This window comes from Natrix helvetica (genome assembly GCF_964273705.1).
Source record: "Natrix helvetica genome assembly, chromosome: 2".
Taxonomy (NCBI): domain Eukaryota; kingdom Metazoa; phylum Chordata; class Lepidosauria; order Squamata; family Natricidae; genus Natrix; species Natrix helvetica.
This window is the reverse complement of record NC_138552.1, coordinates 37,258,345-37,274,566: the sequence shown is the minus strand read 5'-3', so window position 1 is coordinate 37,274,566 and position 16,222 is coordinate 37,258,345. Positions and strand designations below refer to the sequence as shown.

Sequence of the window (16,222 nt, the reverse complement as noted above, 5' to 3'; positions counted from 1 at the left end):
AAAGGAAGTCCAGTTCCCCCACCATAGAGTCTCCTCCTAGAGTGGCATCATTTTTCTTCCTGTCCTAACTGAAAGCCCTATCAATTGTGGAGCCGACCAGAAAATCCGCCCCTCACCATAGAGTCTCCTCCTTGTGCGCCATGCTTCCCACCCACCCCCAACCAGAAGGTTCTCTAAAAATTGTGGTGCCGACTAGTGACAGGGAGTCACATCAGAGGGATGAAAGAGCCACATGCGCTCCAAAGCCTCGGGTTACTGACCCCTGATCTAGTAAAAGAGCAATTTTATAACTGACAGCTTTTGTATGAAAAGAAGGCCTTTAATGGTTATCTGCAGAGTGCATGGGGTCATTAAACTAGACAGGTTATGGTGAAAGAGTTAGGAAAGATTAACCTCTATAATATTACTGTATAAAAACAGGAAACAAGAACAGATACCATCACCAAGAGTCTAAGCCAGAAATGGGTTTCTGCCTGTTTGTCCCGGATCGGGTGAACTGGTAGTGGTGGTGGTGGGAGGCTCCGCCCACCTGCCCAGACGCTTCTGCTCATGCGCAGACGCTTCTGCACATGCGCAGAAGTGTCATGCGAGGGCGTGAGCACATATGTGCGCATGAGTGAACCGGTAGTAAAATAAATTGAAACCCACCACTGGGCTAAGCCTATTCTTTCAGTGTCTGGAATAGGAAACTGGGTTCTTCATCTCAGGCAGAATTGCTCACGTTCTTGATTCTTGGCCTTGCCAGAGTGTGACAGAATATAAGAGCCTGGAACTGAGGCCTGGACTGAGCTGCTGCACAACTGGCAGAATCAAATGGTGGTATCTTGAGTTAGAGACTAAACACTTCAGGTGGCTGCTTCACATGTGCATCACTTCCTGCAAGCAAAATAAATATACAAACAAAAACAAGGATCGTGCAGACTGGGAAAAAGTTGTGATGGGAAAAAACTTATCACATAGGGAAACATTAAAAAAAAGATTATCTTGTATACCATCTATTATACTACTTCTTCAGGACTCTTCCACTTTGTTCTGTTGAATATGCAGACCAGGTCCAAATACTGGGACGAGGTATTGGGAAGAGAATGACAGATTAAATTAATCTCTAAAATATTACTGTGTAGAAACAGAAAACCTGAAAGAACAAAAGGAATATTTGTCTTAAATTACGTTTGCTAGGGTGTTTGGGGTTGGTTTTTTTTATATAATTTTTGGAATCATTTACCAGTCTTGGTAAATTTTATTGTTCATATTAGCCCAAAACTCTGAAAACCCAACATTTCCCCACAGATCTGTTCAGTGATGTCCATTTAGATCCCCAGAAAAGCAGCTTGTGACTCCATTTTACTTTCCAGCAGTTCCTTCAAACTCTTGTTCCTATGTTGAAAGTACAAATAGTCAGATAGAGACTGAGTGAATCTATTACTTTCGAAGTGATATTCCTCGTTGTTATTCACAAAGTCTCTCTCTAACTGGCTTCGCTCCCTTTGGTTTTCTTGTTTGTCCTCAATGGTGTCTTTGAACTTTTTCTCTTTTCCATCACAGTATGACTCTCTGAAATCCTTAACCTCATTTTCTGTTTCGCTTGGAGGATCCTGCAATCTGTTTCTGCCTTTGTCATGCACGCGAGGAGAATACTGCTCTGCCCTGTGGCAATTGTCTTCTTCATCGTGGCTTGAATTGTCTTTCGCAGTCTCCCTGTCAGAATCAAAGGAAAGCCCTTGCCTGTGGTTCTTTTGGGAAAGGTCAAAAGGTTCTTCCTGTTCTAGGCTTCTTGAGGCATCTGTTTGTGATAGTCTCAGTTGTTCCCTTGTAAAACCTAGGATGTTTTTGAAGAAGACAAATGCGTTAATGGATACATTTACCATTCCGTGTCAATTCTGTAATTACAGTGACTCTGATCTGCAGCTTTGTGCAGAATAATTCAACTTGTGTCTCATGATTATTTTGCAATTTATGGTAGGGAAGCTAAAAAGGGGGTTCTTTGCAATTTCACTTGGCCTTCTTGGCAATTTTGAATAGTTTTTAATAGCAGAAATATTGGTTTAGTTTGGCCTATTGTAGAAATTATAGATAATACTTGATTTTATTATATTATTCATGGAACCAACATTATTGGAAAATTCACTTGGCCCTCCAAATGTTAGTTAATTACAGGTAGTCTTTGGTTTACAACCACTCATTTAGGGATCATTCAAAGTTACAATAGCACTGAAAAAAGTAACTTATGACCATTTATCACCTTTGCAACATCCCCATGATGGTCACATGATCAAAATTTGGATGCTTGGCAACTGGCTCATATTTATGACTGTTGCAGTGTCATGGGTCATGTGCACACCTTTTGTGATCTTCTGACAAGCAAAGTCAATGGGAAAGCCAGACTCACTTTACCGCCGTGTTATTAACTATTCAACTGCAGTGATTTGCTTGGCAACTATGGCAAAAAAAAGTTTATAAAATTAGACAAAAATGACTTAGCTGCCTCATTGAGCACCAGAAATTTTGGGCTCAATTGTGGTGGTCAATCCAGGATTACCTATCCAATTCCCAATATTCATTATCAATAAGAGACCTAGTAAACATGTTAACTATGACTGCCAGGAGTGAGGGTTCAACATTTTTAATGGAGCAGGATTATTATTTTTTCTCATTGGAACATGTCTTTGTAGCTCGAATAATCGTGAGGCTTTTGTTGTATGCACAGATTTCCAACAATGCTGAAAATCACCTGGGCATCTGAAAATTGAGAGCAAGTCATGTTTTAGGTCATTAACTGCTTTTGATTCAGATATTATACAATCTTAGCCAAAAGGACAAGGCATTATACTCATCTTTCATCAGATTCAACAGGTTACAATTGCTGGATTCAACCCACTTCACTAAGCCTTACTGAATTTCATAGGTTTTGTTTTAGCACAATGTGTGAATCAAGCCATTTCATTTTAATTTGTAAACCATGGTTTATGACGGTGCAGTATGTGAAATCAATCAATTTAACAAATGTGGTTAAGCTAACAATGGCTAAATATAATGAGCTAACCCAGTCAATAGGATTTGCCTTCCCACGTTAGACTTTGCTACCTCATAACCACATAGCTGAGGGGTGTCAAACCTGTGGCCCAAGGGCCGGATGCATCATATGCTGCAGTGGTGGGCTTCAATTTATTTTACCACCAGTTCGCTCGTGCGCTCGCTCACTCTTGCATGCTCGCACGATGCTTCTGCATATGCACAGAAGCATCCGGGTGGGTGGGCAGAGCCTCCCACTGCTGCCACTACCGGTTCGCCCGATCTGGGACGAACTGGCAGAAGCCCACCTCTGACGTGCTGGCCACGCCCACCCCCATTTTAGCAAAAGAGGTAAAGTCGCAATACATCATGTGACGACAATGTGATGACGTGAGTTTGACACCCCGCTATAGAGCCTTTTCCTATTTGGCAAAATCTGGTTCAACTAAAGACATGATTCTGATTCTGTTACACAAATGAAATTCAGCAACTTCTATATGCAAAATAATGTCATCATGATATTGGATTTAATGCAAATAAGCCTAGTTACCAGTTTTTACCTTGAGAACGAAATCCTCTTTCCATGACTCCATGTTTGACTTTCATGTGTCTGGTGAGGTTCCCCTTCAAGGTGAATTTGCTGGGACAGTAGAGGCATTTGAATGGCTTGCTGTCAGAATGCAAGTGCATGTGGCCCATTAAATTATGCATTCGGTTAAATTCTTTTCCACACAGCTGTCAAAAGACCAATGAGAATCAAAGTGAGGCATCTGTTTTTCAAAGAGATTTTGCTTTGTTTTTTCAGAGGTAGCCTGTTTACATCAAGTCAACTTCTCCACAGTTCTGCAGTTTCCCTTTCTGAATCATAAATCTGCAACATTTCTTCTATTGCCTCCTTTTAATCTCAATCAAAAAAATGAACAGCTCTCTAAATTGTCAGATTAGGCTTTTCTAGTTTTGGAAATAAAATGAATTATTCAAAAATTATGTCCTGGAATTGTTGCCTGTGAAGCTTCTGGTTCTGAGAGGCTTGACAGAAATTACCCCAACGTATTTTTTTTACAATGTGTCAGTAAGGAAAGATTTGACATGGCCAAAAAAAGATGAAGTCTGAGATATGAATCTAAGTGCTAACTATAGGGTGTAGATCCAAAAAATTTTTTTGTGGGGGGGGAAATCACTTAATTTCATTCTACAATGAATGAAACTCAACCATCACAAATAAATAAGTCTTCAAGGAAAAAGGAATGTCTTTATAGCTAAATTGTATATGCTTCTCTTTCATTCATTCAAATTCAATGTTGTACTCACTAAAATGGATAGAATAGGGGCTTTGAAATAACTGGATATTCTTTTAGCTGGAAACAAAATTATAGCCTAAAAATATAAATATAGCAGGCAAGTATTTATATCGGAGGCTGGCTGAGTAAATATAAGGACAAACTCAGTTTATTGCAGAGTAGTTTCTGAATTGTCTTAGGCCTATTTGAGAAATTGTACAAGCGTATTCAGATTGCTCTCGTTCTAAAACTATCTTTTTGGAAATTGTTCCTTCAAGGTTGAATGGACTGTCACTTCCAACCTGCCCAGTTGCCATTCCAAGTTGGTGTGATGGGAATGCAATGTATCTGAATGTGTTAGGTCGGGGGCTAACCATTCTAGGAGATGGTGTGTGTTTACAATTGGGATTCTTATTGTTTAAGGGAAAATGCATGGAATGCTACAGGAAAACTAAACAGATGAAAAGGAAGTTCTGTATTTCCTCTTCAAGCATGTTTCTGTTTCTTATTCAATCTTTGATTTGCTCATGTTTCTTTCCAGCTAATATTTAATGGACTCTTTAGCAAACGTTTGGATTTACTGGGAAGCCAGAAAGGGAAGGGAGAAAAACTATTATCATACTAAAGCAGTTTAGCTCAATGAGGAAAGTTGACCAGTAAAATGCATGTTGGCTTTTTCTGTTGGAATATTCTGAGAGTAGTTCATACAAAGGCTGTATATTTTATATGAATTGATTGCTTGTTAACTTTTGAGACATTTTAAATAGAAACCACACTATACCCACTGGCATGACAGATCAATTCTGTCATTTTAAAGGCTTGTTTTATTCCATCCCAAGTATATGGTAACTGTTCTACTAGACAAATTTGTAGAAGATAAATTGTTCAGCAGAAGTTTGTTAGTCTAACAGTAGTGTTTTTATTCTTTTTAGAACAATTCAAAGCCAACTATCATATTGGTACACATTTTTCAAAATGAAACAATGTATATCTGGGTAATTTTAGGCATCCTAAATATAATAGCAGTGTTCCAATATCTCAGGAGCTGCCACAAAGAAGAGGGAGTCAAGCTATTCTCCAAAGCACTTGAGGGCAAGACAAGAAGCAATGGATGGAAACTAATCAAGGAGAAAAGCAACCTGGAACTAAGGAGAAATTTCCTGACAGTTAGAACAATTAATGAATGGAATGACTTGCCTCCAAAAGCTGTGAACTTCCAACACTGGAAGTTTTTAAGAAGAGATTGGATAACCATTTGTCTGAAATGGTGTAGAGTTTCTGCCTAAGCAGGGGGTTGGACTAGAAGACCTCCAAGGTCCCTTCCAACTCTGTTATTCTATTCTATTATTTATAGACAAGCCATTCTAATCAGTCCTATTGCTATGAAATGTTGTTTAAAATGGAGGAAAGGAAAAAAGATGCTGTGCCAAGCAACATCAGTCATGGAATAACTTGATATATCTTTGTGAACATTTGGCACCATCTTCTGCTGCTTTCCTGATTATTTACCATTCTCTTAAAGGTTATTTGAGGCCCTTCTTAAATGCTAAACCATGAAGTCTTCACTTTGCTTCACCACTGAAATTAACCCAAGCACATTTTGGACAAATTAGTCGCTTATGATGGAACACCATGGTTATCATAAAAGTTGTCCCAGGTTGTTCAGTACATTTTGAGGGACATTGCTGAATATAATTCAGCATTCTATTTTAGAAAAGATTACTCTAGCACAGTGGTGGGTTTCAAAATTTTTTAGAACCTCTTCTGTAGATGTGGCCTGCTTTCTGGGAATGGCTTGCTGGCCATGTGACTGGGTGGGAGTGGCTTGCCAGCCATGTGACCGAGTGGGAGAGGCTTGTCAGCCATGTGACTGGGTGGGCATGGTCAACTTGTAAAATGTGGTGAAACTCACTTAACAACGCTCTTGCTTAGCAACCAAAATGTTGGCTCAGAGACTCTGGCATTGAAGTGTGCAAGTCTTAAAGCTGTCAAGTTACAAGACCCTTGCACCCCTAACCCTTTAGAAAAAAAACTGGGGGTGTTCAAAAGTGACAGCTTTAAGACTTGTGGACTTCAACTCCCAGAATTCCTCCTCTTGCTCTTTATCTTGATGATGTGCAGACGAGCGGGGGGAGGGAGCTGGAACCGGTTCTAAACGGCACTGTAGATTTGTGGAACCTCTTTTATAGAAGATGCTAGAACTGGCAGGAACCCACCCCTGCTCTAGCAATTATAGAATAAAGACTCTTTCTAGCATCAGCCTGAACAGTCTGGAACTATAAACCTTTTGCAAATTAGCAAACAAAGAATCTCAAATGTTTGACAACAGTTAAGATGAGTCAACAGCAAAGGACATGTGTTTGTGGGTGGGGAGGGGTTGTTACACGTGTACGCATGTGTGTATTGACATGGATGGGGGACAGTTGTTTCAGTGTATTCAAGCATTAGCTACATGGGTGCACTTGGAAACAAAGTTTGTGTAATTATTTGTAAGCTAAACACTGCAATTTCTGGCTGGATTAGTATGAGATGCTGCAGATAGCGCTGCTCCTTGGAGAGGAAAAAAAAATCCCAGTAATGAGGAAATATTCGCGACAGAGTCTTTCTTCTACCCTGAGGCCACATCTGGTCTTTGTGATCAGCTCTGTAGGAAAGCAGGCTGTTTTGTTTTGCTCTGAGAAACAAGTCCAAGAAAGCCCAAGCCTGCAGAGAGGTAGAAAGGCCACTGCTGTGCTCTCTTACCCTTGTTTTCTTTCTTCTTTTTAAAAAGACAGTTTAAGAAGAAGGGTGTTCCTTTCCTGAAAGTAAGAGAGAGAGAGAGGGAGAGGGAGAAAGACTGCAAAGTGTCCAAAAAGGCCGTGAGAAAACAGGAAGCTCCGAAAAGTACAAGAGAAAGCAAGATGAAATCTATTTGCAGGCCATTCCCTGGGGACATGCAAGCCATTGTTAAGCAAGCCGCTCATACAGCGATATCCTTCCTTCTGTTCAGGAGGAGCATGGTGCCAAAAAGCGGCTATCTGGTCACTGCCTGAACTTGCTGAAGGCCAGCCAAACAGCGCCAATTCTCCAGGGGTTCTTGAAAGCAGGCCGATCCCCTTCTCCAAGTGGCCAGTTTCTGCCTGTTGAAACTCTTCAGGAACAAAACGCTCAGGGTTTAAAATAATTCCATGGGATTTCCTTCCCTCTATTGACTATCTTAGTTTTGTCTCCATCTGACCCAGAGGTCCCCAAACTTGGCAACTTTAAGATTTGTGGACTTCAACTCCCAGAATTCTCCAGCCAGCATAGCTGGGAGTTGAAGTCCACATAGCTGGCTGGAGAATTCTTGGAGTTAGTGTCCACAAGTCTTTAAGTTGCCAAGTTTGGGGACCACTGATCTGACCATTCAGTGCAACAAAGATCAAATGGCTGATTCTATGCTTTTTTCCCCTCCTGCAAAAAGGTAAAAGTCCAGTTATGTTTGACTCTAGGGGGCGATGTTCATCTCCATTGTTTAGCCCAGGGAGCCAGCGTTGTCCAAAGACCCTTCCATGGTCACGTGACTAGCATGTCAAGACACATGGAACACTGCTACCTTCTTAACAAAGTGGTACCTATTTATCTACTTGCATATGCATATGCTTTCAAATTGCGTGGGTTAGACAGCATCACCACCAGATGGATTGGTAACTGGCTGACCAACCGCACTCAACGTGTAGTTCTCAATGGAACTGCATCTACATGGAGGGAAGTATGCAGTGGAGTACCCCAAGGCTCTGTTTTAGGCCCAGTACTCTTCAACATCTTCATCAATGATTTGGATGAGGGAATAAATGGGGAACTCATCAAATTTGCAGATGATACCAAGCTGGCAGGAATAGCCAACACTCCAGAAGATAGGCTTAAGATACAGAAGGATCTTGACAAACTTGAACATTGGGCACTATCTAATAAAATGAAATTCAATGGTGAAAAGAGTAAGGTTCTACATTTAGGCAACAAAAACGGAATGCACAGGTACAGTATAGGTGATACCTTACTCAGTAGTAGTAACTGTGAAAGGGATCTTGGAGTCCTAGTGGACAACCATTTAAATATGAGCCAGCAGTGTGCAGCAGCTGCCAAAAAAGCCAACACAGTTCTAGGCTGCATCAACAGAGGGATAGAATCAAGATCACGTGAAGTGTTAATACCACTTTATAATGCCTTGGTAAGGCCACACTTGGAATACTGCATTCAGTTCTGGTCGCCACGATGTAAAAAAGATGTGGAGACTCTAGAAAGAGTGCAGAGAAGAGCAACAAAGATGATTAGGGGACTGGAGACTAAAACATATGAAGAACGGTTGCAGGAACTGGGTATGTTTAGCTTAAGAGAAAGAAGGACTAGGGGAGACATGATAGCATTATTCCAATATCTCAGAGGTTGCCACAAAGAAGAGGGAGTCAAACTATTCTCCAAAGCACCTGAGGGTAGAACAAGAAGCAATGGGTGGAAACTAATCAAGGAGAGAAGCAACTTAGAACTGAGGAGAAATTTCCTGACAGTGAGAACAATTAATCAGTGGAACAGCTTGCCTCCAGAAGTTGTGAATGCCCCAACACTGGAAGTCTTTAAGAAGATGTTGGATAGCTATTTGTCTGAAACGGTATAGGGTTTCCTGCCTAGGCAGGGGGTTGGACTAGAAGACCTCCAAGGTCCCTTCCAACTCTACTATTGTATTATTGTATTGTATTGTATTGTATTGTATTGTATTGTATTGTATTGTATTGCTAGGTGGGCAGGAGGTGGTGCATAATGGGAACTTGCCCCGTCACGTGGTGCTCAGGTCTCAAACCTGGACTGTTAATTTTCTAGCCAACAAACCCAGTATCTTAACTACTGAGCCATCGCTCTCCTCTTCCCTCCTGCACAGATATCTTTATCCAATGCATGATGCACAAGGATATAAGTACCTTATATAAGAAGTAATACAAAAAATATTGTTTTTAAAGTGATAAAATTATACTTTTAAAAACATTAGTCCCAATCCAGGATTGAGGACATTCTAGATAAGAATCGATATTGATATAGTATGCATCTTCTCATACCAGTAGACCATGGTGAGTTTGCTAACAATGGATAACTTTGATGGCAGCAGCAATGTTGGCTATCTAGATCCCTCTCCAATTAAAAGTCATTGTAAGTATTCCTGTCATAGTATTGCTTTAAACTGCTATGGAACAGCTGCAGTGGTTATGCCCAGCTGCCTGGAATTGCTTGAAGTGCACAGCCAGGTAGATTCCAAGTAGGCATTATGAATGGACTGTGCAAGGTTTTTGGAGTCTCAGAAATTGCCCCCCAAACACTGGATATCCAGTTTATCTCTGCATAAGCCACCATCCTTCTTAATTATTTGACAAAGTTAATTGGTGCAATATAGATATATTCAAAAGGCTGATTATTTTCTGGTTTTTCTATAGTTAAGACATTACTTGAGGTTTCATGTTTAGTAGAGAACAGAAATGTCCACAAAAAAGTAGGTAACAAAACATTAAATTAGACAAGGAAAACAGAAAATTGCAAGAAAGAAACTCACGACGGACCTTGTTTAGTGTAAGAAGGAAGCATAAATGCTATCAGGCGTTGAAAATGCTGCTATTATAGCATCTATCAATATAGTAAACTACAGTTGCAGTATATCTTGTGCTTTCTGTTTCCCAACTGTCTACTTCAAAGGCAAACATCAGAGTTTCATACGGCTTTCTAAAGTTCCCCCAAGGTGTGAGTGATTATCATAGAATCAAAGCCTTGGAAAAGGGCATTTAGGACTTTAGATAGGACGTTAGTTCTCATTCCAGTACGGGAATCTGGTTTAAAACATCTCTAAAGACAGTTGTTTAGCCTTTCTGTGAACAACTCCAGCAAAGGAAAGCCCACCATTCCCTTCTTTTCATTATTAGCATTTTTTTCTGTCCCATTCAGATTAAATTTGCCCCCCTCTAATTAAAACCATTATCTCATTTCAGGATGATAGTGAACATACCATGGATTACTTCTGACACCATATGGCAGTGATGGTTAACCTTTCTGTCATTGCATGCCAACCCCCCGTGTGCATCCCTCCACTCCCTATGCATGCATGCCTGACTGCCCCCGTGTTTGCCCTGCCCCCCCACGCATATGCACACGACCCACCCATGCCCCCACACGGATGCACCCTGCCCCCCCTTGTCCATTTTTGGCTTTCAGGTTGGTGCAGGAGGCTTTCCAGGCCCCAAATGGGGCATGGGGGGCATGCCCCTCGTACCCCATTTTGGCCCTGGATGTCCTCCTGCACCAACCTGGAAGCCAAAATGGGGCACAAGGGTGCTGCACAAGGCCCCAAAATGCAACGTGAGCACCTCCCATGCATGCATCTCTCCACATGCATGGCAGAGACCCAAAAACCAGCTGACCAGCGGGAGGTGCACGTGCATGCACAGTGGAGCTTGGCTGGGGCAATGGCTGTCGTGCCCACGAAGAGGGCTCTGCGTGCCATAGGTTCGCCATCATGGCCGCATGGTGTTTGGAGGGGGGGGGGAAATGCTGTTTTATTATCCTATCCCAGTGGCCCCCTGCATAATTTTGCTTCCTGTCCTTAACCCTCTTCATGGCCTTTCTTTGCACCTCCTCTAGTGTGCCTGAACATTTCTTATCTTTGATGCACACCCCTGGATATAATACTCAAAGAACCTGATCACTGCAGAATATACAGTAGGACTATTATTTTCCCAATTTATGATACAATGTTTAATACCCTGGAAAGTGGAATTGATTAGGTACAAGAAGAACAATCCTGTGTGTTTAATTAATTTAATTTGCATATGAATTTTAACTTTTGCCTTGGTCCTGCTTATTTTTTGAGGTGGGCAAGCACTTCTCCCCAATCTTGTAGCTATTCTCTTATGAAGGTGGTAGCATATGGTAAGTGTAATTCATTCTATTGCTTGAATCCCTATGTAAAACTGAAAAAAGTGATTAGTTTTGACCGGACTATAAGCAGTGGATATTTTTAGAGCATCAGGATGAGGAACAAATGATGCATTCATGATGATAATCCCATCAATGACACAAATATATCATTGCAGTATTTGCACTATTAAATCTTCATATATCTTCCATCATTTTTTTGTGTGTCAGCCCACTTTGCTACTCAAAACAGCCCATTGTTTTGAATTAAATATACCTGTCAAAGCTACCATGCTAGAAAAGGGGCAAAGTCTGGCCTGTTCACAAAAGCCTAATGACAATCCCATCCCTGCAATGTATTTCCCCTTTTCCTGAAGGAGAGAAATGATGAAAATGGGTCACCAATGCCCTAGTAACTGCTCATATTTACTTCTTCTTACAGCCACGTGCTCATCCTGACAATCCTAACCTGAACTCACGGTTGAGGTAAAAGGGATTTTTACCTCATTCAATAAATAGGGGATTGAGTGGCACTGGAGGTTTTTAGAAACATGACTACTTTAGAAAATTTTACTTTTTTTAACTTTAAAATTTACTTTAAAAGTTACCTTAGAAAACTGACTACTTCAGCTTCAACCACAATAATACATGAGCAAATAGATACAAACTCAAGGTAAACCGCTCCAAATTCGATTGCAGAAAATACGACTTCAGCAACAGTGGTCAATGCCTGGAATGCACTACCTGACTCTGTTGTTACATCCCCAAACCCTTACAGCTTCAACCTTCTACTGTCTACTGTTGACCTCACCCCACTCCTAAGAGATCTGTGCCTACCGTCCCTGTCCTACTGTCTCCATTTATTCATACACATTTACTGTGTTTATATTGATGTTTATACTTATACCTGTTATCTTTTACATGTTTGACAAACTAAAATAAATAAATAAAATAAAAAACAGCTGCCACCCAAGATGGTGCTGACGATGAAAGATGAAGAGAGGGATAGTTCTGCAGCTTGCCAGAAGGTTCAGCTATTTCCTTGAAAACTTAATAGCATTTGCAATAGAGTCATTTTGACACGGTTGTGCGAGTTATGCTGGAATTCAATTAATATTATCCTACTTAATAAATGTGACATTGTGTCCTCTAGTGTTGCTAATATATTTTCTGTCTTTAGGTATAGGCATAATTGATATTTTGCATTGATAAAACATGCACAGAATGATTCATGTGTTTAGCCAGTATATCAAATTGTTAAATATCCTTGACCTCCCTTTGGAAGGAAATGTGCAATACAAATGTCAGATATATTTATCATCAGCAGACTAGCAATTACATTAAGTGCTATGAAATGCAATCTCAAGATGAAGAAAAAAACCAAATTCGAAGACAAAGTCTACATTCCAGTTTTAATGCTCCCTCATTTCAGTCCGTCTTCTCCTATTTGATATTTGATAAATATATTGTAACTGTAGCTCCCAGAATGCCTATCAAACATGGCCTTAAATGCTTAGAATTCTGGGAACAGCAAACCCAACACTGCAGAAGAGTGGAGAAAGCTGATTTAGTGTAGCAACAGAAGAGTCAAAGAATGACACAATGAAACTCTATTTCGTGAGTCCACTTCATCTCCAGAAAAGTGGGGAAAAATTGAATTATCACCTACATAACAGATTAACATTATCTATTGATCATGCTAAGTAGTATATAATATTTCTCTTTGCCTATGTATTCCAGAAGTGAATATTTTTTGGAAAATCAAATTAATAGTATAACCATGTCTATGTAGGTTTCATTTCTTGTATTGTAGATTTGAATGTCAGGCCACAGTCCAGAATAGGAGTGGAGCTTTACCTGGCAAATTATGCATGGCAGCTGTTTGCAACTTCCTCAAATGTCCCAAAGAAACCACTGCTTGTTCTGTTGACCTTAGCTGTGGATTGGCACTGAATGACAACCACAAGAAGTGGATTATCCTGGTCTAGTATAAGTACTTCTTTTGTTATTAGTAAAATAGTAGTTCTGCTTCTGCTCCCAACCTTTTGATATGAGAAATTGCTCAGGTTTGTTTCTTTTAAATACTTCTTTTAAATACTTAAAGATCACTCACACCAGATGATAAGGAAGAAAGTTCATAAATATGTTAGCTTAAGATTCACTGATGTCTCTTTTCTAATAGTGAAGAATGAACTCCCATGTTAGACGGGGAATTCTGGAAGTGGGAGTCTTATAGTTGCTAAGGTTGAGAAGCAATGCGCTGACTTTCTCCTGCTACTGTTGCTTTATAGATCTCTATCCTGCCACACAATGTTAATAGCAAATTAGCAATGATCTGCTGTAATATCCTAAGTTTATTTCCACAGTGCTGTGTTTGGGGAAAAGCTTTTTTTTAATGTCATCTACATGTGACTCTTATCCTGTTCACTTCTCATCCAGCCTTCTTGGATGAGAAGTGAACTGTCTTCAAAGAAAAACCAGAAAGTCCAGTTGCCTCTTGAAAAAGCACCTTTGGGATTTCAAATGTAGGTTTGCTGACTTGATCCATAATCAGGATTTTCTTGGACAAAGCATTTTTCAGGCCTTGCTAGAATAATAGCACCATTAAATACCGAACAAATATTTTTTAATTTTTGTGGAAAAGAGTGAGGGAGGGGCTGTTGTTGATTATTTGAGTGCTGGGAAGGGAGGATGCCCAGGCATGGACAGTAAGTGAACAATGACTGGCTTGCCTTTTTAGTGTTCTGGTATTGGCTAGCTTTCTCTGAACAATGGTTGGTTGAAAGTACAGTAGTTCCTGTAAACTCCAAATTCACACCAAAGTGGAGGACTTATTGGTTAGATTTAAATCAGGGGTCTCCAACCTTGGCATCCTTAAGTCTGGCAAACTTCAACTCCCAGAATTCCCCAGCCAGGCTTAAAGTTGCCAAGGTTGGAGCCCCCTATTTAAACCATGGTGAGAGTTATTGGAAACAAATGCTGTGTGGTACAGCTCGACAAACTGTCTTCATTCTAATTTTCTTAAACATGAATTTATCTCCTTCCTTTTAAAAGAGTCAAACTTACCAGCAAGCATAGGAAAGCAGATGTGGGGCATCTTGAAAGTGAATCATACTGGTTTGTATGATGATGTATGAAAAGAGCTATTTTGAGGTCTTATTAAATCATCTATGTGCTCTGAATTCAATAATATTGATATTTACATATCTCTATTAGTACAAATGTCAGCTAACCACAGACATAATAATATTTATGACAAGTTGTCTTTGCTGTTTATCATGCAACTTAAAATGAATGTCTCAGTTCCTTCTCCACCAGTGACTTTAAAAAAAAACATTTTGTTACCTTTTTGTTCATTTGATTATGTACCTAAGTAAGAAATACTCACCTTACACTTGAAAGGTTTGACGTCTGAATGGACAATCATATGGGCTTTGAGAGTTTGTTTCTGCACAAAACTTTTAAAGCAGAGGTGGCATTGGTAGGCTCTGATATTGGTGTGAATTAAGACATGTCTTTTCATATTGGCAAGTAGCGTAAACTCCCGGCCACAGATTCCACACTTGTGCTCTTTCACACCCTTGAAAAACATAAGAATGAAGTATTTTTATTATTTTTATTATTATTAATGTAATGTATTTTTAATTATTACCTCCTCCATGCATGTATGTATATGTATGTATATGTGTGTATTTTTATGTTTATATGTATGTATGTATATTTTATTGTACGCCGCCCCGAGTCCCTTGCGGAGAGGGTGCGGCTAACAAATTAAATTTCTTTCTTTCTTTCTTTCTAAGCGATGATTCCTAACCCCCTTTTTTCTATTTTAAATTTGATCTTGGTTTTTACTAGGGTTGCTTTTTATTTCAGTTCTGTGATCATGATTGTCCTTTAGTTTGCAATAATAATGTCTGGTGGGGAAAAAAAAACGAAGAAATATGTCCACTCCAGCCAATGATATGCTAATTCAAACGTTTTAATAACTCACCTGTTACATATATCAAGATGTTACTTCTTTTTCATGACTTCTTATTAATATGTTTCTAGTTCTGGTGGTAGCATTTGGTGTCTGTGTACCAAGCATTATTTTGGAAATGTACCCAAATTTAATTAATTTGAAATCAGAACCTGATTTCCCTTGTATCAGAACAAATCAGAACTACAGAACCGATATTCCCTTGTATTCGTATTCATTTCATGTATTCATAATCATGTTTATACTTATATCTGTTATCTAATCCATTCTTGATGAAATAAATAAATAAAATGAACTATGGATGGCAGATCAGATAAGACTGCTATGTATTATGCTGGCTAGTTTTTTAGTTTCTGAAAAATAAACATATTAAATAAATTAGTAGAGTATTCTCAGAAAAATAATTTGGAGCTCCAACTTAAGCCAGAGTTGCACAAGAATAAATAAAAATGAACTCCAGAAAACTGTGAGGAAAGAGAATTATTTATTTCTAAAAGCAGAGGTTTGCCTACGGGGGCAGCTATAGAAAAATGGAGTACAGAAGAGTTGTTTTATAGGGAATCTTGTTCTGGGTATGGAAGTGTGTACATGTTGATTCTAAGGTGACACTTGATGGGTGTGGGTAGGTACAGGTCATCTATTATGTTTATTTTTGGAAACATGCAGTTCCTCTGTGTTTACAGACTTTCTCCTTTGATATGCGGACTAGGTCTGGATAGTTATTTGGCGGTTTAAGGAAATCTGAGGAAACGTTTTTCCCCCATTTGCTATTTTTACTTGATTAACTTAGTTTCAGCTTGACTGTCAATTATTCAGAGGAGTAACATGGATTCTGCTAATGTTTAAGGGAAAATGGAGACAGTGTTAGGAATAAAATATAAAACTTCCCACAGTATTGAGAAATGTCACAAGTCTTTGTGCTAAAATAGCTCAAATTCTGCTCGTTTTTGGTTGCTGTTGTTGTTGTTGTTATTGCAAAAGTACAATATAAAAAGAAATAAACTTTTTACCTTGGCTCAAAAACTCATAACTAGAGTTAGAA

The 16,222-nt window shown here is 39.5% G+C and overlaps 1 protein-coding gene across 1 annotated transcript in view; it reads right to left on the bottom strand.

Moving 5' to 3' along the window:
* Window positions 1-289: 289 nt before the first annotated feature.
* The window catches only part of ZNF366 (zinc finger protein 366), a 33,577-nt gene continuing 17,644 nt past the window's right edge, over window positions 290-16,222 (bottom strand). Inside the window, exons 4-6 of the mRNA XM_081943747.1 lie at window positions 14,590-14,781; window positions 3,573-3,747; window positions 290-1,819 (exon numbers count right to left, since the gene is read on the bottom strand). Of these exons, the coding sequence (XP_081799873.1) occupies window positions 1,311-1,819; window positions 3,573-3,747; window positions 14,590-14,781 (876 nt within the window). The 3' untranslated portion in view covers window positions 290-1,310. The remainder of the gene's footprint in view (window positions 1,820-3,572; window positions 3,748-14,589; window positions 14,782-16,222) is intronic.